General features: G+C 39.6%; 1 protein-coding gene across 1 annotated transcript; it reads right to left on the reverse strand.

Annotated features, from left to right (window-relative positions):
• Nucleotides 1-1,306: 1,306 nt before the first annotated feature.
• Nucleotides 1,307-27,306, reverse strand: LOC143352266 (neuropeptides capa receptor). The gene is made up of 6 exons (XM_076784594.1): nt 26,804-27,306; nt 12,218-12,308; nt 10,686-10,882; nt 7,102-7,332; nt 4,314-4,653; nt 1,307-1,934 (listed from the first exon to the last, which is right to left on the reverse strand). The coding sequence occupies exons 1-6, from the start codon at nt 27,072-27,074 to the stop codon at nt 1,901-1,903; spliced, it is 1,164 nt and encodes a 387-aa protein (XP_076640709.1). The 5' UTR covers nt 27,075-27,306; the 3' UTR covers nt 1,307-1,900.
• Between the last annotated feature and the right edge of the window lie 638 nt (nt 27,307-27,944).

A 27,944-nucleotide genomic window follows, 5' to 3' on the forward strand; every position in this document is an offset into this window, starting at 1 on the left:
ATCGCACAGTCTATATTAGTTCAGTATTGACACATTTTTATAAATAAACAAGTATTGCAAATATTACAAATATATATATTTTTATATTATAAAAATTATTGTTATTATTATTACTTTTATATCATATATTTTTAAATATTTTTATTTGTATATTTTTTAACAAATATTACTTTTAATGCTTGTTAGGTTCAGTGTTAATTGTAAGTCATAGGAACCAAAAAAAAAAATCAGAATTTATTTCTCTGTTTAGAGGTTTATTTGTTTGTTGTTAAATGTGTTTCATCTATCCACTGTTTGAAATTACCCTCGCCTTATTCTTGCGAAAAATGCATAAAATCCTCAAATCTAGTAATTAGGTGTGAAACTTACCGCTCGATCGACCAGCACGCAGGACACTCGAGACTATTTTCTCGGAACAATTTTCCGCGACGAATCTAAGGAAGTCCTCGAGACGTTCGCTATCCTCGATCGATCGTAGCCACGCATGTGAGGTCTAGTTTTTCCTCAGGCCCTCGGTAAGAACGTTAGGACACATGAACCCTTTCTCTTGACAGGCTAAGTCAGGGATTAGAAGCTTGTCCCGATGGAGACGAGGTAGAGTGCCTTACACGGTTTACAGCGTGCGACACTTTCGGGGCAACGTTGTTACAATTAATGGGACAAACTAACATGCCGAGGGAATCAAAAACAGTCTTCTGCCTTCGAGGTCGACCCCTGATAGCGTTAACCCTTCGGGGACGACGATAGATTGTCAGTTTGCTTCAGTATGATCTACGTTACATTATGTTGCAGATGTTGTAAGAATTTCTTCATGATTTTGACGTTCGGATATTTTCCCTAAGGATCTTCAAATTCTAGTAAGCGAACATTAATGCATGGAAACACATCGCATCTAATAATCTGACCTACTGTAATCAATTTTGAAATATTCCTCAGAGTCGATTCGGGGTAGCCATGATGTCCCTCAGGGGTTGCAGGGAAGCCTGATTTAACGGGTCCAAGAAATTGATTTTTCTTTCCGGAAATTAATTGTACAACCGTATAAGCAGACTGTGTATGGCTATTTTTAATTAACAAAATTATTTTTGTATACCTCAACAGTATGGCTAAAGATTCCTGTAATTTCCAAAGGATTGGTTCAACATATTCTTTGATATAAAATTTTCTAGATATCTCAATAGTGCAGTAGACTAGATTCGACATATCTTTTAAAATAAATTCACAAAAAAATTCTTTTTAAGTACTTCAATAGTGCAGTAAAATGTCTGAATAATTTAACAAAAATTGTTCTGACACATTCTTTGGAATCAATTTTTGTAGGTACTTCAATAGCGCAGTCAAATGACCCTACCACTTGAAAATAATTGGTTCAACGTATTCTTTGGAATTAATTAATAAAAAAATTTTTTTCAGGTACTTCAACAATGCGGTAAAATTGTTTGTATAATTTCAAACAAATTGTTCCGGTACATTCCTCGGAATAAATTCGCAAAACTGGTTGACTTTCGGCAGTTTACACCAGGCTTCACCTAAATCTGGACCACGTGTCTCGTTAACTGTAAGTCCCGGCTTTCCGCCTGCGAACCCGTCGCTTGCCAGCTCGTTTTCTAGTCGATTTCGCGTCGTGATAACCCGAAGTCCGTGTTCTTCCGGTTACATCGATCTTGCGGCACCGATCGAGCCACTGCCTTGTTCGAGAAGAAGCTACAAACCGTGCAGAAGCCTTGCATCCGGCTCCGAAGTTCGCGTGCGCGTCTGTCACCTCAACAACAAAAGGCTCCGTCGTTGATTTCCTTGATATTTTTATGGTCGATCGAGGAATCGCTCCGTTTGCTGTCGCGTTATTCTCCACCGTGTTCGCCTCCATTGTCCGCGTGTGTAATTCACCCGGCGCCACGCGTTAAACTTTTTCCGCTCTGATCGACGCGTTGTATCTGCGCTCGGAAAGAAACAAGGATCGGTCAGGCCTTCGACGCTGCCAGTTCTCTAGAAAACGTCTGACAGTTTGCGATTGAACCGTCTCGAATAAGTAGGAACTGCACAATACCGTCTGAAAGAAGCGAAACTAAATAACCAAGCGGTCTCTCTACATAACACTGTCTCGCTGCTGCTTGCAATCTCGGAGACGGGGGTAATGAGGTAAAAGGGACAGCAGTTCCGAGCGAGATGGCTCAAGTAAACTTCTCGCGTAAATCCCGTCCTCGAGAAAATCGCCATTGATCACTTATTTAAGCGTTCCTCGGAAAGTCACCCTTGCATAACCCCTGGGTCCATTTGGACTCCGAGTTTCAAAGAGTTCGGCTAACTTCTTGTTATTCCTCTAGAAGAGGTTAACGTGATTTGTTAGGGATGTGAGAGTAACGTTGATGGCGGTTTTGAGGCGGACGACGAGTCGAGAAGCGTTTTTAGCTGGATTTACGGAAGATGATGCGAGAGGGGTGATTAGGGGAGATGAGCTCAACTAACTGCGCTGGCATGTGGTAATTGAATCGACTTGGGAATCAGTTCTTTTGGTTTTTTTGCTCGAAAGGGATTTTGGTCTTTGAACGCTAACTGATTTGGGCGGTTAGATACCTAAATATTTGGGCACTTTGACACTTAGGCACCCAGACACTCAGATACCTAGTCACCTAGATAATTTAATATTTGAGCACGTAGGCACCTAGGCTCCTAGATACTTATGTATTAGGGATCTTAGATACCTAGGTTCCTAGATACTTAAATATTAGGGATCTTAGATACCTAGGCATCTAAATACTTAAATATTTGGGCACTTAGGCACTCAGATACCCAAATACCTAGTCACCTAGATAATTAAATATTTGAGCAATTAGGTACCTAGGCACCTAGATACCTAGTCACCTAAATACCAAGTTACCTAAACACCTACACACATAAGTATCTGGCTACCTAGACACCTAAATATCTAGACACCTGTACACTTATACACTTAGGCACCTAGGCAACCAGACACCCAGACACCTAAACATCTAAAGACCTAAATATTTAGGCACTCAGACACCTAGACATTTAGATACCTATTCAGATACACAGCCACCTATATACAGTAAATTCTCTATATTTGTCAACAACACGGGTCTTTCCAGCGTCCTGTATCGTCCAGGAGACATACCTGAGCCGTGTTATGTTTACACTCCTCGGCGTCCGAGGCCTTTCGACCTTCGCGGCCCCTCACGGGATATAACCGCGGTAGTGGAGATAATTCCGCGACGTTGATCATCCATGTTTTGGCGACATATATAGAGAAATCACTGTACCTCGACGTGTAACTATTGAGACACCTAGACATCAGGCTATGAAGTCGTGAGAAAGATGTCTTCCAATGATTAAATGCGGCAGACCACTATTGGTTTTACCGTAATTTCCTCGAAGGCGGAATTTCGTAATAAAAATTGTTTGGACGAATAGGTTTTCCTTTCGGTTACGCCACGATTTTCGATGCGCATCTGCAGATAAACATTTCTCGGAACAGTTTTATTCGAGATTGCATTCTCTTATCGTAATTTCCTCCTTTCATTTTCTAGTTTACCGCGATCGTTCAAAGCGCAGTTAACTGCGAAGGAAAAGCGTGGCTTTGACGGCAAGTGGCTGCGTCCGAGACACCGGTCCAAATAAGGAAACCACGCCGTGACAACAAAATTAATAGAAATCAAGGAAATATTCTACAGGTGGACCTGATTCTGCGCCTGGCAAATAAACGAACGTTAACATAAGCGTGCATCAGCGAACGAATGCAATTCATCGTTCACCGGTAATTGGAAAGGAAAGATGTAAATAATAATCTCCGAGTCATTTAAAACAATATAATTCTAATTCGACCGCGCGATAAGGGGGGTCAATGCACTATATTTATGAATCCTTCTGGAGGCTGATCGCATCTTTAAATATCTTTAAAAAACAATTCACGGCAGATCTTTCGACAAACAGGTGCCCCTCACCTCTGTACATGGACTCGAACAAAGCGCAAACCTCATTAGCATTTAATTGCTCGCTTGTTTACGTTACTAAACGACGCCCGACGATACGGAGTCGAGTTAACATTCCTCGCCTAATTGTAAGTAGAAGGCATGCTAACTAAGTGGAACTATATTTTTCACAGGATCGGAATTGAAACCGTAGAAATAATATTATCGCGCCGGTTCCTGCGCTTTTTCGCTTAATTGAAAAATCCGCTGTCGGACGGAATGAAAACAACAAAAACAAATTGGAATATCGATCCGTTTATCCGTGCATCGGCTGTTTCGAACAATGGGGATTGTCAGGCGAGGATTTAACAAGCGTTTTCGACATACCTGATGCTACGCTGATTGCTGGTGTTTCTCCTGCAGAGCACCTGCGATCCTGGCCTGAATGTTAGGCCATGGCTCGAATCTCTTACGCTGCTTAGATCAAGCCTCGTGATCGAGGGCCTCGCGGGACAGCAGCACAGCGTCTCCTTGAAAGCGTCCCTGTACCTCGCGCTCATCACGTTGTACAAGATCGGATTTATGGTCGTGCTGAAGTAGTAAAGGCATCCGCTCGGTACATACAGCCAGCCGTTGATGTCGGCGAACGACTCGTCGAGGTGCACATACATCAGACGCTGAGCGTGGAACGGCGCCCAACAGATGAAGAACGTGATCACCACAGCACCTGAGGACCAGAAGCCGAAGGTTTCCTTATCGGGCGGGGCTTAGGGTTGTTACTGATTCATCTCGCAGTAATATTGCGCTAGATAGTGCCCGCAGACGCCCTCGATCCTTTGATTAAGGAGTTATGCTGCTACGTGATCCCCTCGTTTGCCGGAGAGATTAAATGCGGAACATGGAGAACGGAAAATGTTGATGAAATTGCGTGTGCTATTTTTTGGAACGAGATGAAACAGCTCATTTTTGGAAAAAGATAAAACAGCCCATTTTTAGAGCAAGATAAAAGAGTTCGTTTTTGGAACTCTTCCTTCAACTGTTCTAAAACGTTGAACATAATCAATGTTCTCAACACGTTCAATGCCATGTCACCAACGTACGGATGACGGAATGATTTGTCCAGATTTAAAAATGAATTTCTACACTAATATATTCGTTGTACCAAATTCGGTTAAGACCTCCTAAATTTTTATTTTGTTAACGCTGGGTTTAGGGAGCAATGAAAGTGACTATTTTGCATTAGTGTATAAAAATAAGAAAAACATGATACTCACATCTTTAGCAATATTTTAAAAATAATATACACCCAAAGAAATACATTTGTTAAATAATTTCTCACGTATGCATCCTTCGAATCTTAATAATTTTGAGGGGTCCCGTAAACCTAATGTTAAATACGTCACTTTGATTTTATATCGTCAATTTTAGCGAGTCGAAAATAATGCAACAGTATCTTCAAATTCTCTAAACGTTTTCACTGTTTTGCATTCAATTTGCATTTTTGTCACACATGCGTAAAATCTGGTGTACTAATGAGACCCTGGACCCTTTTAATTTTGAGTAACTACTGTTACTCGATCCAAAGGAGCTCCAAAAAGGAATATTGGTAAAAAATAAAAAGTATAAAAAGTTTGTGCTTCGATTGCAAGACACAGGAGCCAAGTATATATTTTTCATTAATAACTTTAACGCAGTGAAAATAAAATATCGTAAAGTCTACTAATCTTTTCACTGTTTTGAATTTCACCTGCTCATATTTGTCATAAATGCATAAAATCCGGAGCCCAGTAATTTGGAACTTTTATGTGCACTGAAGAAAGATGAAGATGGGAAACTGTGTAACTATCTTTTAATGTGTCACTTCGGCTCCGAAGCGTGTCCAGAAGGAGCAAAAACGTCTGTCATTGGAAACGAGCGGGTCAGCCAGTGAATAGAATCGCAGCGAATAGGGGGTGGTTGAATTACAAGCTCCTCTCTTCAAAAGAGGGATGAGAGTGTACTGACAAATCCATGTTGCCGTTGGCACCGGTTCAGCTGTTCCTAATACGCGACAACACCGTCGAACAGATTGCCGTTTCTTCGGTGGAAGAGAAACGCGAACTTCAAAAGTGTTATCGCGTCTCAGATTTCTGACAAATCGACCGAAATCGATTTTCGCGGAACCAACCGTGGCCAGCCTGACAGATAGCAGAATCGTCGTGCAGCTGCATAGAACAGTTGCAAATATTGACGGATTACCAAGGCTTTCAGGATCGATAAAAATCGCAGTAGATTTTCCCGACCCCCAGCTTCGCTCGACGCAAACGCGTTCCATTCCAGTGTACACATAAAATAGAACTGTTTTTTTATTTTGCATCGAAAATTCATCGCAATTTCATCAATATTGCCTCGAGCACTGTCACGCCTTGTTTCCTCTATACTCTCTTTCCTGTACATTTCGACATTGTTTCTTTTTTGGAATTTTGAATATCGCGCATAGCGTGTATACGTGTTTAATCACTAACGCAACCACGGCCAATAATTCACAGATAAATTGGAGAGGGCGGACAGTTCCTTGGCACGAACAAATGGGGACCGCAATGAAACGAAATTTATGGGATCAAGATAAAAACACGAATTGAATAGAGACCAACTTCGCCGGGGCTTTGAAGAGCTTTTAGAAAAATGAAGAAAGCTATAACTACCATGCTCGCGGAACGTTTATGGGCTTCGAGGAGGATCGAGTTTCGGGTACACGCAAGATAAAATGGCGACGTGACGGCAATATGTCGTCGATTAGGTGACAATGCAAGTTTTATTTACTCGATAGGACGCTTGGAGTGAGTTTGATCAGTCTTCGGGAACTTTTCTAGCAACAAGTGGGACGCCATGGATGCATTAAAATGAGAATTGTGATAGAATTCGATGCAACCTATTATTTTATTTTCACTCGGTTATGTATTATAAAATTTCTTTCTGGCGAACCAATGTTTCCAACTGCTCAAGGAAAATACAAGTCATTCGACCCACTATTAAAAAAGGATCGTCCTCTTCTAAATACGTTTCCGTTTAAGAAGTGTGCGAACGTTTGTGCAGCTCATTGTATCAGTTGTTTTTCAAGCTTACAATTAGCAGGTTCAACGTTAAGATTTTTATGAAGAGACTAAACCGCAAGGTGTCAACATAGCACATTTACTGAGCATTCGTATGATGGTCCTCCTGGAGTGTGCCTGTCTGGTTTCCCCGTGCACAGCTCCTTCCAAGCTGCTGATCTGAATCCTCTGACCCATCCGGATGTAAAGCACCGCGATGAACGCCATAGGGAGCAAGAAAAAGAGGAGACAGCTCATCTCATACAACGGGAACTTGGGCATGCTCTCCTTCAGCATCATGCACATCGCCGAATCCAATGAGTCCACGTCCGACCCTGGAAAATGGAAAACCGAAGTAAAACTTCTGGAGAGCCGACGGATCGAATAACGGAAAGCCTGGGGCTCATTGCTTATGCTCTTGGAACACGATCATGCGAATCCACGCGGCCGGAAACTCCTTCTGAAAGTAGACCGTGCAGCGGCTGACCGTAAGCTCGACCAATGGCTGAAGTATTTATGCTCCCGGAGAGATTGTTAGAAATATCGTGCGCGAAGGATTTTCTGAGGCTTCGGAATTTTTCCTGACGACCTAGTATAATAGCTTCGACCCCAAGAACATTTTTCCTGCGAGAAAATATCGAGTTACCCCGCATCTTTGAATGCACCTCGCGAAATGTGGCTGACTAGTTTCGAACTATGCTTTACTCTGCTCTTGTTAAGTTGTATACAGTTTTCTGAGTTAGATTTGTTCGTGAATATGGGTTTTATTGACGGCCAACCGGGACTTGCGTAAAATCGAAAATTCTAATCAAGCCTACTTTCGTAATGTACGTAATTCTCGTTCGACAGTTTTATACATAATTCGTCATAGTTTATCGTGAATTTTAATTAGTCTGGGCCAAAGACAGCGAAAGGAAAATTATTTTTTGAAGAATGGTGGCCATTTAAAAAATGAATACAACAAAATCTAAATAATCTATTAGTCTGATAGTATGCCGAACGACGATAGAACTCTTTCTTCGCGTACAGTTAAAATTTCAAGTCGATTGGTCCAGTACTTTTCTTCTGAATCGTGCCAACAATTTACAAGAACGTTGTCTCAAGGAAAACGTCTTTAAACATCGAACTTGGTACATGAACTTGCAATAACTTCGAAGGTATTAGAAATTCTAACTAAAAATTTTACAGTGACTTTTTTAACACTAAACCTACCAAGCACAAAACATATAAAAGCGAATGAATTTACTTAAAATTTTTACTATCTTCATTATAATATGTGCCTAAATAAGGAAGTCAATTCAGTAATTTCCTATGAAAACGTTTTTATAATTTCAATCATTGCGAAACAGAGAACCGGTCACTTTGACCGTGGTAGGTTTAGCGTCAATGAAACCATAAATGCAAAATTCTAGCCACATCCTTTAAAAACCTACCCTGTTCGGTCGAACAGTTTTTATTTCGCCCGGAAAGAACAGGATAGAAGAAAATTGTCGCGACTCGCTCCTATATTTCAAGCCCACCTTTTGTCTCATCCTCGTCCATTGTTAAAGAGATTTATCCTATCCTTCGCCAATTTTCAAAATGATTTATTCTATCCTCGCCGATGTTCGAAAAGATTTATTCGATCTCTCTCGCCGAGTCGCGGAGATGATAGATAGCTTTCGCTGTCAGCGGATCGCTCGGATTACCGACAGCAATAGGATTTAGTTTGCTCATAGTAGGTATAATCGATTCGCCCGCGGTAAGAAGCTAATAGAACGGTAATTGAAAAGCGATTTTGACACGCGTATTGCAGGCCGCGTGCGTTCGAATGACGTTCCCCTAGCGTATACGGCCAGTTGGCAAACGCAGCCTCGGTGAACGCGTTCTCCCCCATTGTTTATATCAATCAGCATCGACGTTTCCGCGGAATTGCGACCGGTACCGTATTAATCAATGTAACGCGAAATGGAAACTTTACTCGTTACCAGTGCCCGGGGAGATCCGGCCTGTCCTCCGGACACGGTTGTTTAAATTTCCACGTTCTGAGAAGTTGTTTCAACTTCCAATGGCACGCTTAACTTCTCGTAGAACTTCGGCGCTGCAACAAACATCCCGATTGCCATTCGGAAACAACGGTTGCATCTCCACCATTTTTATTCCATTTTATTCTTTATTCTTATTTTATCCTTGTTCAATCCCTACATCTTCCAAGTCTACTTATTGGAGCTAATAGTCTTCTAATTGCTTGCTTTAATTTCTAGGCATATTATACTATCTTTATTCAATTACCTATATCAGTCATTCTTTCCTACTCCCTATCTCTTAATATTAACCCTTTGCACTCGAAGCTATTCTAACTCCAAAACGAAACATTTCTTCCGACTTCGAATATTTCCCTTCCACATATTTTTATTTTCATGTTATACATACGAAAGTGTTTGAAGAAGTGTTTCATAATATATTAAATACAAACAAATTTAATAATGTAAAAAATATTTTTAATAATGATACAGTAATGTTTAGTGGCGCCTTACAGTTGCCATTCGAATGCCAAGGGTTAATAATCAGACTGCGGGTCTTTATGCAAAACAAAAATATTCTACGTCAATTGCAAGAGATGAAAGCCAGACATTTAATTCCTTCTTGAATAATTTTAACAGAATTAATATTTTCTATGGGAATTCAAATTATTCTAATTTTTCTCCTGTTTTAAATTTCGCCAATCCATTTCTGTTATAAATGCATCAAATCCGCGGTCTATTAACAATTATATATACTAATACCTAACAATACTAACATTCTAATAGCTTTAGGTGTGTTATTAAATTTTCATTGCGAGCCATCAGTGGTCACTTGGTCCTATTTATTTTAACACAGAAGATTATCCAAATTCGATTATCCAAGTTCGTATAATAGAACGGTAACTTGATTAAATTGCTAATTAAACAGTGTTGCGTATCGATCGCCATAGGTTGAGCTATTTAAAATCGAAGCTTGTTGGAATAACAGACTTCAGATATCATTCGGATAATGGACATCCTGCTGTACTTTGTAAATCAAAGAGATTTGCTCGTAATTTGCAAGGTTCTCCCTCAAATATTAACCTTTTGCACTCGAAGCTATGATGACTCCAAAATTAGAACGCTTCGTTTAATCCAGAGTGTTTTCGTTACGTATGACCACTTATATATAATTCATACAATATTAAAAAATATGCTCACTGTCTTAATCGGTTTACGAGCTAGTCTTTTGCTTATGCGCAGGCGTATTTGCGCGTCTAAAATAAAAAGTGAAATGGGAAGCGAGACAAAATTACTTCCTTAAATGCAGGAATTCTTTTGAATCATAATTTAGTAATTTTTCGTGATAATCTAATGATTGTGAGTACACGATTCCGTACCAACTCACAGATCCCGAAGCCAAAATGCGCCATCCGGGGCAAGAATTGATAAAACTGGAAAAGGGGAAAGACAGGTGTTCAGTTCAAGACAGGTGGAAAGTTCAGGTGTTGAAATATTTCGAAGACGTTTCCGGGTGTGTTCGGGATTAGTCAAGAATCCGAGACTTTCTCCAATTATCCGGAATGCCCGGGGTTAAGCCAAAGAACGCGGCTAGAGGCGCGATTAATACACGTCGCTACTAAACCACGGTTACGAGGGGGTGTGCATACAGGGATACTTACTGCTGGTCGTAAGCAGAAACTCACCAGGCGGATACTTGACGTAGCTGATGGTGATGTAATGTGCGAACGGCACCGCAAAAACCAGAGCCACCAACCATAGAACCAGGATGATTCGCAGGGGACCGTTTATGCCGGTCGCGTAACGACGAAGCGGATGACAGATCGCCAAATACCTCTCCAACGAGAACGCCACGATCGTCAGCACCGATACGTAAGAGGACCTTCCATGGGGACACATAGAATACGCATCGATCGACTTACTCAACTATTGCGGCGCAACAGAAATACATCCGGTTACGGCCGGTGTGCTCTTTTTATTTATCAATTCTATTCTATTCTATTTATCAATTTTATTCAATTCTATTCGATCGAGGTCAGTTCTGGTCAATCAGTTGTACAATTCAGACCTGGGCAACTTGCGGCTCGAGAGCCACAGACGTCCCCTCTCCCTACTACTGGGTCCCCCCACCAAGCTCCTGTGAAGCGTAAGATGTACACGCATATACTCGCGGTCACGCGAGGCAAAGTATGAAATAGTTGATAGTGGGGGAACCGGTACACTAGTAGTGGGAGTCCTGGAGCGACAGCGGGGAAGAAGTTGCCCAGGCCTGGTATAGTTGCTTCTTCTCGGAATTGTACAAGAATTCAGAAATTCAGAATCATTCAGAATTGTTTTTGGTGTCCGAAAAATGTACTTCCTTGAAAGGGATAATTCCTGAGATCATTTGAAGTAACTTTTTCCTGTGCGAAAATGTTCTCCGCGGCTTTATTAAGGAGTTATTAACGAAAAACACGGACCAATCAGAGCGCGGCTATAGCAGAGGGCTCTGATTGGTATGTGTTTTTCGCAGCGGAGAACATTTTCGCAAAGGAAAAAGTTACTTCAAATTGCGTCAGGAATCACCCCTTCCAAGGATATATTTTTTGGACACCCTGTATACATTTACGAGTCACAACTAAATTGTTCGAACTACAAGATTTATACTTGCAACCGAACAAATTTATGTTACAATATACTAGCCTCGAGGAGCAAGTATCTTTGGTGAGCATATGGTGGAGCTACGGTGAAAAAACAGAAGAATTTAGGTACACTGTTATTCGACTTTTTACGATGATTACGAGAGCGCGAATTTGACGCATTTATGAGAAAAATGAGGAGGAGAAACACAAAATAGAAAAAGCATCAAATGTATTCAATATCACTGACACGTTATTTACAACCTGTTAAAATTATGAAAAGAAGAAATCAATTTGTACGTAACCTTCCTTCTTCGTAATTGATGTCGACAATTTTTATTCTGGAGAAAGATCCCGATTAACAATTGACTTGGGCAATTTTCATTTTGCGTAAAATACCGAAAAGATTCTCTAAAAGAGATCTGTTATATTTTTAAGGGAATCTATGGTTATCTAGTCAACAGTACAGTGTAAATTTGGTTATAAGCGAGTGAAATGTATTAATACGGTGTAATCTGGTTATGTCGCTCCCCTGGTTTCTCGCAGCTCCACCATAAACGTACTCCAGCAGTATGCTTCCGCATTTCGCAGCGACTCACGATTCCGATATGTACGCTCGCAGCTTGCAGATCGCTAATCCCCATCTCCACGGGTACTGCTCCCAAAGTTGACTCAACTCGAAGGGAAGTCCTGGAAAAGAATCGGAAACCTTTCACCGGATCGCCCGTTTGTTTTAACAGAACGGTGAGGATCATGTCGCATCGAGAATCTTATCAATCGCGTTGGATCTTCTCGATTCTAGATGGACAATTCTATTGATAATTACTGAACCGTGGATTTTTATGTAAAATAAAAATTCCCTGCATTAACTGTAGGAGCTATTTACATACACATTTGTTTCCTTTCTTAATCCTCAGAGTTAAAAATAATAGGATAGTCTTTTCGAATTCTCTAGATGTTTTCACTGTTTTGGATCTGATCTACACAGTTCTGCCATAAATGCATCAAACTTGCAGCCTAATAATTATTGTTTGAACATTTACAATTGGGAAATAATAGAAACATCGTAATATGGACACACTGTATTAATGGTAAATGTACCGAAACTTAATATTATACCTATTTGTACCGCAACCCGTCGAATGACCGGTTTTTAGATAAGAACTTTATTTTGCCTGATTGAATGGAGAAATATTGATTTTGGTACGGAAATGTTAAACAAAGTAACTTTAAGGTAATAATTAAACAAAATTACCAATTGAAATATACTGATCATTTTTTTCATTCTACTCTTCAGAACTTGAGAACAATCTCATTCTTTTTCCTCCACCACGTTTATTCACAATAACTACGTATACAGGGTAAGGCACCTACAACAACTCCGTAAGTATGATAGTAGCAGGAAAGTTTTCGAAACAAAAGATACATGGGACAACAGGGAACGTAATATGGCGTTAATCCTTTTTTTCCTAGGTGGAGTCGTTTCAGAGATGTGAAGGTCACCTCTTTTTGTTTTAAATAGAATGCTACGTTTTGGTACCTATTTTCTGACAGCGGCTATTGAGACGAATCAGTGTCAATTGACGATAAAGTCAAGTGTGAAAAATCGATAACATTTTATGCGAATTTTCTAATCAAACGAAACCGGTCATTTGACCGGTCATGGTACGTTTAGTGTTAAGTGAAAATGCAGTCTTGTATGCTTAAACGAAAGTTTATTTAATACAGCACTTAACAAACCACTACCTCATTTCATTATCACAATTTAACTGGGCGCCGCTCAGCAAATACGCGGTTCTAAAATCTACAAATAGAAGCATTTCCGAAAAAATGGAATGAAAGAGTTGTTAAATCGTTGGGAAAAAGTAAATATTACTATAATATTGTAATTGAGACTGCCTCCGTTTCGTGAAATCAATACACAGTTTACAGATTCATCTAAAGGAAGATGTTCATCTTCGTATTTCGTTCGGAAATTCACGCTCGAAAACAAACAAAAAATCTATTCAAACCTTTTATTATACGCCGCGTTGTAAAACGGCGGTTGAATCGAAACGAGCGTAATTCTAATCATTTCACAGTTTGGGATCGTTCCCCGCAGCGGAGCATTTTCACTGCATCTTGAGCGTGTATCCAGAATGCATTCCGAGCAACTCGGATGCAGAGAACGACTATTGGAGGCTTCGTAGAATAGTGTTCGTTTTATGAATATTTGATGTCGTGTTTGAGCATTTCCGAAGAAACTGGCGTGTTCCGGAACGTCAACGGAATCGTGTTATTTATGCATTCTTCCTCGCCGACTGCAGTCTCGCTATCGAGTGCACAAGGAGCGGTGCAATGTCTTTGAGGGGAGTTCGCTTTTATATATTTTCTCCTCGGCTGCACGGAGCTGGAGAACCGAGGACACAGGGCCGGGAACAGTATTTCACGGGGCCCGCCTTAGAGGATTCCCGCGGTTTTGGAAACAATGCCGCTACCGCGGGAAAGTAAATAAGAAACCGTGGAACTGCGACCGAGCTTCCAACTCCGACAGGAAAAGTAATGACAACCCGAACCGATAAATTTAAATATTCGATAAACCGTTCTACCATTATAGCGTTGTTTTTCATTTAATCTCGCTCGGAATATTGTTAATACAGTTTCTCCGGGCGGAGACGCAACGAGAGCGACGGAAACTTTTCTATTGGTCCATTTTCATAGCATCTTGCGCTCGATTTCGGAACAAATACAATTTTTCTCGTTCAAGAAGCTGTCTAGACGCTACAGCAACAGAAAAGATCGTATGGAGTATTGCACACATGGGACCGCATTGGCTGAAGGCCACACCTTTCTCTCCTTCTTCCTTTTTAGAAACTTAAACCTGGATTACCCGAGTAAAATGCTGTTTCTATATAGCTCTACGAACTCGACTGTTTAATTGCTGTAGTATGTTACAATTAAACATTGACTTCTGTTTCCGCGTGCCCAGTCGCCAGATTTATGGCACGGAGTCCGCGGAAAAATCTATCGTCAGAATTAGCTGCAATATAAGTTGTACGTTGGCCAAACACGATCACCAATACTTTAAACGATGTCCTGGCTTTGTTACCAAAAATAGTACATCGTATATCCTGTGGAAGATTGAACAAATTTTTCTCGTAGATGCTGCATATTGGAATATCTGCAAAAACGGTAAACAATTGTTCCGCGATTGAATCTAGATTGGATTCGAAGATTGAAGCTTCCTCTTTACAACGACAGTTAAAAATAACGATGTACGATTTCCTTTAGTGGTTTTATTCAGCTTTGACTGAGAGGTACCAACAATTTGATGTCAATATGATCTTTGGATCTGTCAATCAGATTCCCCGTTTCTGTCCCACAAAACAGCTAAAAAAAATCGTACATCAAGTTTTAAGGGCTCGTTGTAAAGAGGAAGTTTCGATCTTCCAGTTCAATCTAGATTCGATCAGGAAAACAATTTTTTAGTGAATTCATGTTATATCGAGCAAAAGTGTCTCGACAGAGACCAGATTGATCATCGTACGATTATTTCTTATTATACACGCTTTCACAAAATTAAATAATTTATTCAGATATTCTTTGGCGTCTATACGTAATAATTCCAACATTTCCCCCCTGAATTACACGAGTAATTGTAATAATGAATGCTTAATTTATTTAACGAGGCGTATTGTTAATCCGCAGAATCTATACACGGATTCTCCGGATTCAAAATGCATCGCTGCGCTCGCCGAAAACGCATCGACGAAATTCGAGGGTTGCTCTCCAGCAGCAACACGCGTCTATGCATTTCCTTCTTATAATTATATCAGAGCGAGCAGTCTCTCGAACGGTTAACCTGCCCAGTAAATTTCTCCCGGCCCCATTTATCCCGCGAACCCGTTATCTTCGTCCGAGCACCTTAATTAATTCAACAATTACGCTCGTCTATTTGCGTAGTCCGGTCAACGCGGGCGAATTCATTTCGATAGACATAGCTCTCGAAAGTTTGTTTCGCAACAGGAAAACCGCAGTCCTACCGAGTATAGCCCCGGACCAATGGGTTTTCGTCGATATATTTCCACCACGCATTCCGCAGATATTATTTGAAAGTATAGTCAGCTGCGGTTTCCAGGGATCAAGTTTCTTCGCTCCGATAAAGATGGAACACAACGATCGGGGAGACGGAGTTATTGTATCGCGGAATTGTGGAAAATCAGTTTAACCTCGGTTACCGGAATTGAATTAGACTCGGAACTATGCTTACGATCTTCGTGCACGGACATGGTTACACAAGATGTCCTCCCATATGCTTCACCCGGGTTCATTTTATACTTCAGTTTGATCAATCTTGTTTTATTCGCTGTTTCGAAGAAATACCAGGAAGTATAAATACGACCAGGTATACTGCTAAGTATAACGTAATACTATCAATAAGTATAACATTACTAACCAAGTTTTTTCTCGTGATGCAGCGAGCGAGAAACCGAAGACGCGTTTTGTTCTCGAAAAAGGTTACAGATTCAAACGTCTGCGAAAATTTTGAAAACATTTTACCGAGACCGAAACACCGCAGATTTGAAGGTTGAAGCTTCTTCTTTGCAACGACGCCTTAAAAATTGATGTACGATTTTTTCTTTTTTATCAGATGTGCAGTAGATTCTCGATAGTTGCACAAAACTGGACTGAGAAACGCCTACGAGTATCGAGGCTCTTGCAACTATGGTGATAATGTCGTTAAAACAAAAATAGAACAATATAACTCGATTGACTTTAAAACTTGAAGCCTCCACTTTCGCCACTCGCCGTTCATTCTTGTGTAACATATTTTTGCACGATACTGCGACTGGAAAACTGGGGACGCGTTTTTAGCGCGAAATGTTACGGATCGTAGCGTACGTTAAAACACTGAAATGTTTTCCTTGTGACTGAAACCACCGTGGATTTACCGATTTTTCCATTTTTTTTCGTCGATTTTCATTGAAAACACGTGGATAGGTGAAGCTTGAGATTTCCAACTTTGGAAAAATGATTTTAACGATGAAAGGAAGTAACGAAGTGAACAGATGGTAATTACTGGGCACCATGGCGAATAAATGAGACGTGCTCATTTCCATTCGATAATTTTTTGCCGCGTTCTGAGCGTTGCGGATTAATTTGAACATACAGAATTGTATAAAAGGAGTGTATTAAAGATTGATTTTGTTAATAGGAAAAATCCTGAAAAATAACCAGCACGGTTGGCGCAGGGATGTAAGAGCAAGAGGAAGTATCGCGAATTTAATTTCGCAGGCAGATAATACGCAGTTTTTCGAGCGGGGACGAGAAGAAGTAATTTCGGGACGAAGAGTCAACAATTTGCGGGGTCTAATCAAGCAGTTTTCCCACGGTCTGACAGTATTTCGCCGGGCCGTTTACCAGTTGCTTTGTTGTTTTCCGTCCGGGCGTAAACAGGCGTGTACCATAAAAATATGCGCCACCACGGGGGCTGTAATCTGTTGTTCGGAAAATATTGCGTTTCTCCCGTGGGTCGAGCATGCATTTGCATACATGCATATCGAGCGTGTTGGGCATGGGAGAGCGCGCGCGCCTCTTGAAAGTAAAACGAATATAGGACGCGTGAATGGATTCCCGTCGTCTATGGCTGTAAAATTGAAATCGACATGCTGGTAAATTTCGCATAAGGGATGAACGATGCTCGGACGCCCGTGACGATAGCAATTTTCGTCTTCGCGTCGAAGCCCCACGGGTGGCAACGGGGTTTTAATAACATCGAGAAACCGGAAGGCGTTCTCCTTTGTCCACGTTCCGCGGAAAAATTTGCGGATACGCTGCGGAAGGAACGTTCTCCTTTAATGGCGGACCTCCTCTCACGAAATTGGCCGGCTGCATTAGGTCGCTGCGGAATTGTTACGGACATCAGTTCCACGGAGTTTATTCGTTCGATTTACTCGCGCCGATTTATAAACGATCCCCGGAGATCGCGAAAGAAAAGGAACATCGAATAGATGACACAATCATGCTAATAGCGAAATAAAAGGAACTGGAATTTTGCAATGCTGAGCAGAATAGAAAGATTGAAACATTTTCTGTGGTTCATTGGCTTGTAATAATTCTCTGCTTCATTATTCTCGTATTGATAGAATCACTATTTGAAATATTTATTTGTTTTTACGATAGTGTGCAACGTGAAATATTTCTGCTATTATTCATAGACACGCATATTGGTTTAAAGATTTATAGAAACGTAAATATAAGAGAAGATACCAACTTTAATTTGCGCGGTAAACAAAGTGATTCTAGATAGAAAGAATGACTAAAAATCGATGTTGCAGGTTCATCTTTATCGTATATTTTAAAAACATTTTATCCGATCGTTGTTGGCCACTTTTGTTAATGTTAATACGTATATACAGTGACAGGATGTAACGATGTCACGATTCAATAGGAAATCGTAGAAATAAATCGACAGCGGCACCAAGAACCACCGAGTCTTTTTCAGCAAGTAGAATCAGCTCTTCCTGGACAGACACAGCGTCCGAAGATACATCTATTCGGATCACGTTTGCTCAACGAAGTTCGGGTTTTGTTTGCACGTGCTTTCGATATACCAGTTTTTTTTTTTACCGAAGTACAACAAAGGAAAGAAGAGGATGCGACACACATATTCAACCGGGGACTTTCTTTTCATACCGAAAGAAACCTGGCCATTACACAATTTGCATACACCGTAATCGGAGTTTTCCTTTTGTTCGTTCCAAAATTAAAATGTTCGTTCGCATTTTATTAGTTACAAAGTATACCAGCATGAAACATCACTAGAAAACAATATTCATTTGGAGGAAACGAACATGTGAAAGAAGGTTACGTTAAAATTAGGTGAAAATTCGACTAACATTTCTCAATCTGATCTGCTGTTTAATTGCTTCAAAAAAAGCAATAGCTTCTAAAAAAATCTCGAGTCATTTTTTTGTTTTTAGTCATTGTAGAAAATTCTGATTGAAAGGGTACTTGGTCAATTAGGTCAGTCACTGTATCTAGAGCAAAAGAAGGATATCGAATACGTTTGTAGACAATATATCTATCATCTAAAATTGTATAAGTTCTGAAGGAACAATATTCCATAAATATTTGTCTCTTGAAAAACAGAAGTAAATAATTCTGCATTGCCTATGAACGAACGAATTAAGTTGAGCTTGTGAGTATTTTGTTATCGATACACCAAATTATGATATTACAGCAAAAATTATGATATAATGTTGTGATACTCGTTGATATCGATATCGGTAGAATTTCTATTTCACGCAGGAGGTTTCCACTACCCGCAGCATTTTCCAGCGAAATTGCTCGGCAGATCGTCGGCTGGCAAAAACCACTACGCGCGAACAAAAAGACGGAATCAACGGATGTAATTTCACAGTAAATGCTACGTCCCCGATGCAAACAAATCCATTGAAGCGGCCTGACAATCCTGTGGCCGATACAAACAGGATCGTAACGAGTCCGAGGTCCTCCCGAGGAAGATCGGAACCAGCCATTAGTCGACAATTAACGCCGAATACGTGACGATACTGTTAATAGAGGAAGCCTTTCTCCCAAAGGAATCAGCTTATTAATCGGGTCGCGTGTCTGGTTCAAAGGTAACATCGATAAAGCGAACACTATAGCAACGAGTCTACGTTGACTCTGACAATCCTACGAAACGACAGCCAATTTGTTTGTATAGTTCTGAATGTATCAGACGTATCCCCTAAGAATTTTATTCTCCAGACATTTTATTTTCATTAGATTCCATGTATAATGTATACTATGTACATTGATTTGAGTTTGCTTAACTTCTTTTCAACAATTTGGACGGTGTGGTCTCAGAATACATACTTGGAAGTATTTTTGTAAATTTTTACAGAAAGATACGTATTTGTAGACTGTTTTACGTCTCTTTTGAATTTTCGAAATTTCGAATTTTCGAAATTTAGAGACAAGTTGTGGTTTATTAAATTAAAATTAATAAAATTTCTATTTGGAATTATTCTATTCAAGAACGTTCTGTTACCTTACGGTGTTTTTATAACTTTTTCATATATGTATTTTTATAAATAATGCCAGCAATGGACGGAAGAGAAAGATAGAAATATTTATTTTTACAAATAATTCCACTAATGGACCAAAAAGAATCATTTTATTTTTACGAATAATGCCACCAATGGACCAAAAACAAATGATACAGATATTTGTTTTTACGAATAATGCCACCGATGGACCAAAAAGGAAAATACAGGTATTTATTTTTGCACATAATGCCACCAATAGAACGAAACAAAAATACAAATATTTATTTTTACAAATACTGCCAGCAATGGAGCAAAAAGAAAGAATCAAAGACATTGTGGCCAATCTAACATATTTCAAAGGGAAACAAAAATATTGTGTGGACAATGATATTACTTTAACACGTTAAGCGCCAAACATCAGCCCCAGAAATTCGTACAAAATCAGACTAGTTTAATTAATGAAACCAAAACTAGAAATTTAAAATGTATTACAGGGGACGTTGTCTTAACCCTTTTGAATTCGAAAGGTTTATCTGGATATCACATAATAAAAATTAATTTCTAAGCCCAGTCAAAAATCACTGTCAGTCATATGTGACTGACGTGGCAGTTAATATGTTAATTGGATTATCCTCAACATCATACCCCATAACTCACCCCCAATATCAAAATCAGCACAAATTGGCAGTGATGCTCAAGCATACCGATCGACGATATCCCGTTGTTTGCAGGTTCCCGTATCAATACTCGTTTGAAACTGGTGTCGCAAACTTTCGAACGAGGGAACACGGGGTGTGTGCTCTCGCAACCCTACTGCCCACGAACTTTCTGATCCTTGACATTTCCGTTCGCCGGTGACTCCTTCAGATTTACAGAATTCGAACCGACCGGCTGTTTATTAACCTTTGAAGGATCCTGATCCCCTTTGGTTACGCATCGAATCCTCTGCGTGGGAGTTTAATAATGCGTTCCGCAAATAGCTACTATCCCCGATGTTTTCCATTCAATCGGTCCGCCCGACTTTCCAAGAATTTCTGTTCTTTTGATTATGCGTCGTACTCGCATAGGAGGCCCTCGATTAGGCTTCCAACGCTTCAAATATGCTCTGCACAGATTGTATTACGTTCAGATACAAGGATCTGGGCGAGGGATTTCATCACTTTTGAAGGATCTCACTTGTTAACGCTTTATTTAAAAACAGGCTTAATTGGACGTAACTCGTTTTATTCTTCACTGTTCAATCTACAGACAGCCAGACTGCAGAGCAAATACCTTCAACGAAAATTTCATTTCATTTGTGAACGATTTTGATAAATTGGAGAAATTATTTTATCCGTTTTTACTTATTGAAAACCGTTGATAAATTAAATCTTGTTTAATCTCGCGTTTTCAGTGCTCTCGTGGTTGAAGTAGAGTTTAATTAAATCCAGATTGTTTCAATACTTTTCGTTCAATCTATCGATTCTTGATGGATTCGATTTTTTCTTTTTTTTTTTTTGGTCGTGTGTAGGGGTTGGAGATGATGTTCATCGAACACACTTCATCCTAATATCATTCAATCAATTTTCCGGTTAATCCATGTAGGATTAAAGAGTTTCTAGTCAGTTTGTTTTATTGAAAAATACACCTTGTCATTGACTCTTGGTTGGATCGACTTTCTTTGATTAAAAATCGAGCGAAATCGACGAGGTTGAAAAATGTCCATTAACGATTCAGTTATTCAGAATTGAAAAATTCTAGTTCTCAGATTTCAAACTAAATCACCTCAATATTTTATAATGAATTTTTCTCGTTAAGAACACTTACCGTCTATTAATTCGTGGCAGGATCAATTTTTTTCTTGAACGGAATAAAAGTGTTGGCATTGAAAAATGTCCATCGTCGATTCATCTGCTAAAAATTGAAGGTTTCAGCTTGTTCCCCCCTCGCGTTTCAAACTAAATCGTGTCTTAATATTTTCTGACAAATGTCTCTCATAAAAACCCTGCTGTCCGTCAAGCGCAGAATTAATTATTCTGGTCCATCACGTTCCTTAGACCACCAAAAAGCCAACTCGTTATCTCCCGTCTCGCCAAGGTATGACTGTCACGGAACATCAGAGTTTAACCGTAATAGTACAGGCCGCGCCGGAGCGAAGGGTTGGAACCACCCTTCAAACTTCCCAGCTGGAAACTTGTTTTTAACTATGATATTTCGAGAAGCAATTGCCAGGAAGAAAGGGACGTTCGGTGCGAGAGTCAAACTAACTTAAATTACTCGTTACAAAGCGGAATGTCTAGTGCTCGACGGAGTCTCCAGTAAAATGATGTGCGTTGAATTCCGAGCTAAACTAATACAATAAGTTACGTCGTCCGGGTATCATAGACTAAAACAAATTTATCTTCCGTCTGCGGATCACGCGTGGGAAAGTGGTAACACGCCGCTGCTCTTTTCGCTTTGATTTTTCCGAAACAGAAGAATTCACTATCGGATGGATGCAGCCGACGCGACGGTGTCACGGATTAAATCGCCAACAACCCATTTGACTCTAAATGAATTTCCCGGCATTCCTCGGCTGCCTGCAATCTCTTCTTTTTTTCGAGACCATTTAATTCCTCGGCCCTTCCTCGATGTCCCAAAAAGTGTCCTCAACATCATCTGTACAGTAGAGCCTCGGTAGTTGTAACTGTGGCGATAATTTCATAAAAAAAAAAAAAATAGTACGGCAATATAATTCGTTTCATTTTCAAGCTTGAAGCCTCTACTTTCGTTATCCATCCTTCATTTTTTCTCCAAGATATGTTCGCACGATACAGCGACCGGGAAACCGAAGACGCTTTTTCCTGTCAAAATGTTACAAATTGAAACTGACGTAAACACATTGAAAATTTTTTCTCGTGACTGAAACCTCCGATTCTGTTTGTAGCATTTTGTACCAGAAACGTGACCTCGGTGTATCGCCTGTTCTATCATGCTCGAATATTCTAGAGAAAAATGAACGACAGTTCGCGAAAGTAGAGGCTTCGAGCTTTACAAAAAATCCTAAAATGATTGTCCTATTTTTTTTTTTTTTCTAATGAAATTTCCATGGTTCAAGTATCGACAATTCGAAATACTTTTTAAATAAATCTGCAATACGGCGGATAAACAGTTACCTAAAATAAGCTTACAGGATAATTTCGAGGGCTCCGAGTTAATTAACCGAAGAAATGTGGTTTGTGGGTCGAAGATTTCACCGGGCACGAAATTCAACGCGAGATTGTGATTCCGAGAGTGGAATCGAATGGGAGGAGTTTAATCCCAGAAAGTCAGACGCTCGGCCAGTTTAATATCTGTCTTTTCGATCCGTGTAGCAGGCCGGGCGCGGCTGTAAACTTACAAAATACAACCCCCGGTTGCCGCGCCATATATCACGATCCCGGAAGAATTTCGAATAAAACAACGGCCCGTATTTTAACCGTCGGCAGAAATATCACCGTGCACAGTGGAATCACGGGCCGGGTCTGTACATCATAGAAATTCCGTCTCTATCGAATACTCTTCGTGGCTCGCTGCGACGACAAGGGAATCGCTTTTCGATAGTTTGGTGACTGTTGCGAACGGATAGGCGACGAAGATAAAGCGTGCTGGTGCGGTTTGTCCATCGAGTTGGGTCGATTACCATTCCATTGGGAATCAATGATTATGCTATTATCATCTCTAAATGCGGTTCAATCCCGTTGCACTATCAAAATATTTCTTAAAACATGAACTCCCGAAAATATCTCTACCGATCATTTTGAATGGTTACTAATTTATTATTTAATTTGTCGTTCCTTAATTTTTTATTCGATGATGAATGCGGATCCTCGGTGTCAAGACTTTTTTTATTAATTCTAGGTGAAATACGCCCTGTACTTTGTTGCACTTTTCAGAAACAATTTCCGTTCTTTTGTTTGTTGGACGTCGCAGGTTTTCCATCGTGTATTTTTTTTGTTTTCATATTGCGTGTAAGCTACTGTATTTTTATTGCGTTTTCTATGTATATTTTACAAAAACTGAAGATGATTGTATTTTTCTTCGTATCGCGCTGTTTCCACCGCGAGGTTAAAGACACAGAAACTGAGAAAAAATTGAATGTTTTTGTTGTTGACGTTCAAAAAAAGTAAAAAATTAGATATCTAAATATAAAGTGAAAACAGGATTTTAAAAATCATCAACCCTGTAGACTATAATAACATTTCCTCATCAAGACGCTTCATAATCGAATAAAATGCGAAGATGGGACCTTGAAGATCGGCCTGGTTCTTGAAAATTGAATAACCCTGTGGACTATATAGTATTTATTGATCAAGACGCTTCATAAAGTTTGCATTCTAAAATTAAACGAGACTTTTCACTGACAATTGCTCACTAAAAATGATGGCAAAAATGAGTTGATCAAATGCAAAATAATGAAGAAGTGCAAAGCAATGACGAAAATGAACAATGTAAAACAATGAAGAAAAAGATGAATGCAAAACATTTGAAAAATTTAAAAATGCTATTACACTATTTTCAGCTCACTAAAATGATTCTAGCAAGATATAAATGTGTACATAACTCCTGTAACCGACGTAGACAATTTTTATTTTGCATAAAACTCTGCAGTCTAGTGAATTTTCCAGTGGGAGAACGTTTAATCTTACAACAAGAACTGTTTTCGAACACAGCACACTGTTCGACAAGGAAATTCCAAGGAATATTGTTTTCCATTACCACAGAATGCACCACCACCTTCTGGGTGATTAATTACCGAAGGCATTGCCTTAAGAAGACCGCCTTAAAAATAGACGAATCCACGTGGTTATTCGACACTCCGGAGGATTATCGATTCCGAGGTAAAACAGCCGAGGAACACGAACGAATTTCGGTTTCGCGAAATTTATTAAATCTGATATCGCACGCCGGCCACCGTTCGTTATTTATTCAAATGAAGTAACCCGCTACGCCCCATAACGTTCGGCGTTGTCTCTCGTTGAGCATATGACAGCCCGAGGGCGAATTTACAACCGCGATATTCGCACGGCTCGACAACTTTTCTCTTTGATGCGATCCGTGCCGAGGAATTGACACGAAAAATTTCTGCAAAATCGGAGAAATTAGTTAGCGTGTTGCCTGTCGAAATGCCACGCCGAAAAATTTAGATGAGATCAAAGTGATTGGCTAGGGCCAACCGAGGCTACCGAGTTGAGTTTTGTGACAGTGATTACTTTTTTCATTTTTGTTACATAAAATCAGTTTAACGAAGACAGTTCCTTTCAACGCGTTGACTGTCGAAACGCCAGCTCAGAAAGTTTGGACAAGATCAAAGGAATTAATTAGCGAGATTCGACACTGCAAAGTTGAAGTTTGTTCCAGTGATTACTATTTTAATTCTTTATAATCTCGTTATCTCTCGGTAAAGAGATTAGCGGATTGCAAATCGTTATACAATTTTTCCACTTTTACAGAATGCATTTATTCAAAATTCAATTGGATGAAAATGTTTTTTTCTCCAACCAGAAGACTCTCTGTAGGGACTGTAAACTAAAAATGTTATTATTTCATTCATTAACGTAAATGCTTTTTTCTGTATTTCATTTTGTACATGTTTAAATGCATAAGGATCCGCAGTCCAGTTAGTGAACAAAGAGTTAAATTGGATTACAGTAATTACCGCTTTAACTCTTTTTAATCCTACAACCACCACCTCGAGAACTTCTACAAGAACTAATTAGGTCTAAGGTTACAGAGTAGAAGCTTATTATAGTAGTTACAACTTCAGCTAGTTTGTATCTTATAGATTCTTTTACAATGATAAAAATTGATTCTTAAAGATGAGCAAGAGGAATTGTGTCAGCACGTGTGATCATCGTGGTAGACTCTGTGGGAATTTGTAATCAACGTGACTTCGCGACAGGAATTCACCCTTTGAATTAACCTTCATCCCTTCCTCATTTTCGAAATTGAACCCATAAGTACTTAAGATTTACTTTCTAATTCATTATCAATTAAAATATGATTTTTCACGTTGTTCATAACTGATGAAACAATATACAACATACTCCATTAGCTCAACTCATAAATAATTTCCGTTTTTAGGAAATCACTCGTTGTAATTAAGCTACCTGTTAATAATTGTGTATACATATATATATCATTATAACATAATTATTAAATAATATTGATATACTAGAACAATTATTATAACTCCATTGGATATCAATCTGGAATCACTGGAACATTTATTAAATTTCCATGACAAATTAAAATTTTTCTTCACATTTTCACTATTTAATTCATTGTCCAATTTCCTTCAAACTGCATAATCTTGCAAAATAAGAAGTTTCGTTTAAAGTATGAAACTTTACCTTCTGTGCTGAAACGTCAACCCCCTCGCACCATTTAATTTCCATAAAAATCTTCTACATATCCCCAACAGATAATCAACCGTACACACTCACACAATTCATTCTCCCGCTTCAAAAATGCATTTTTATTAATAGACTCCACTAGACCAAAGTTAACTTCATTCATCGACGAAACCTTTGATCAACACGTTGATCAAACCAATTTAGCTCACAAAACCGTCGCTGGAGAGTGAAAATTGAGCACAGAGGGAATTGATTTTACTTTTATTTAAACTCATTTTACAATTCCAACGAAGTTCAATTTATCCGAATAAGTTACAACGAAGGGTGATTAAAAATTTTAGTTAATAAGAAACATTCATCCATTAGTTAATAAGAATCCATCTTACTTTAGCTCATTCTACAAATATTCCAACAAAATTCAATTTTCACAATAAAAATAAATTTATAAACTTGATCAAAGGATCGTCCAAAATTGGACAACCAACAAACAAAGTTGTTAAGTCCTCCAATCGACGATTAATAAAAAAAGTCTAGCAAATGATACTGTCACTGCAGAGTAAAAATTTAAGACAAACAAAAATTTAACAAAAAATGTAAAAATATTAAAGTAAAAAGTAAAATTAAAAAATTCTTTTGATTTAAACTTACCTAACAGAATTCAATTTACCGGAACAAATCACAATAAAAATATCTATTTTTAAAGAGTCGTCAGCAATTGAACCAACTCCCAACAAACCCATTAAATCCCCGAAACCAACGATTACTAATTAAACCGTAAACCAAGACCACGTGTACTTACCGCACAATAAAAATAACAGATCAGAGACCGCCAGGTTGAACAAATAATAATTAGTCGGTGTCTGCATGTTCGGTTGCCTGTAGATGACGATACAGGTGGCCAGATTACCAACAATCCCAGCGGTTAGTATAACAACGTACACCACAGTGACAGGCACCAGGAGTCTCCAGGACAGTTGCTTGTCCCCTAGCATCTCCTCCAAGTACTCGGTCTCGTTCAGCAGCTCGTAATCGGTGAAATTCGTGGAAAAATAATCAACAGTAACATTCATCGTTCACAGATCTCTGGCGCTTTCCTCAAATAAAATCTTCCAGCTACCCACACTGCCGCACCTCGTTTAAGTCACGCACGAGTACCCCTTCAACCCGAACACAACAGTCATGGTTGCCGATGATACTCTTTCGGGATCGACCGGTGAAGTCATTCATGAGATCACGGAATGAGACTCGAGGAACGAGGTTCAGAAGCTGCCACGTGTTCCGCAACTGCCGGTAATCTCTTCATGTTTCGTGGTCCGGAACCGATAAAATAATCATACTTATAGACTATCACCGAGGGGCCAGGTGGATTCAGTACGCACTTAAAAGATCGTACCCGCTTCGCAAACCGCGTTGTACAGTGACCAGGAATCTCTTTATGTTTCGTGACTTGGACACGGTAACAGTCGAATTTCTGGCCGTAACTGTCACCAGGGGACCCGGTACATTCAAGGATCGTACCCGCGACCCGCACTTTAAAGCCCTAGACCCGCTTCAAAAATAATTTTTCACCGCAACCGAATATTTCATCACGTTTCGTGGCTCGGAGAAATGAAAATGATCGAATTTATGCCTATAATTGTCACCAGGGGACCCGGTACATTCAAGGATCGTACCCGCGACCCGCACTTTAAAGCCCTAGACCCGCTTCAAAAATAATTTTTCACCGCAACCGAATATTTCATCACGTTTCGTGTCTCGGAAAAATTAAAATGATCGAATTTAAGCCTACAATTGTCACCAGGGGACCCGATACTTTTAAGGATCGTACCCGCGATCCGCACTTAAAAGACCGTACCCGCTTCGCAAACCGTCGACAAGTGACGCCGCGATCCGAACGTGCTGCTTTTCACCTTCGCACCGCGCGTCCAGCCACTACGCAT

Source organism: Halictus rubicundus, chromosome 3 (genome assembly GCF_050948215.1).
Source record: "Halictus rubicundus isolate RS-2024b chromosome 3, iyHalRubi1_principal, whole genome shotgun sequence".
Classification (NCBI taxonomy): domain Eukaryota; kingdom Metazoa; phylum Arthropoda; class Insecta; order Hymenoptera; family Halictidae; genus Halictus; species Halictus rubicundus.

What these genes read in the sequence shown, in the direction of transcription:
- LOC143352266 (XM_076784594.1), bottom strand. Translation starts at nt 27,074, where the DNA reads ATGAATGTTACTGTTGATTATTTTTCCACGAATTTCACCGATTACGAG. An exon ending in CGAGCGTACATATCGGAATC is followed by an intron (nt 10,883 to 12,217) that starts GTGAGTCGCTGC and finishes TCCCCATGGAAG; the next exon opens with GTCCTCTTACGTATCGGTGC. An exon ending in CTACGTCAAGTATCCGCCTG is followed by an intron (nt 7,333 to 10,685) that starts GTGAGTTTCTGC and finishes TCCATTTTCCAG; the next exon opens with GGTCGGACGTGGACTCATTG.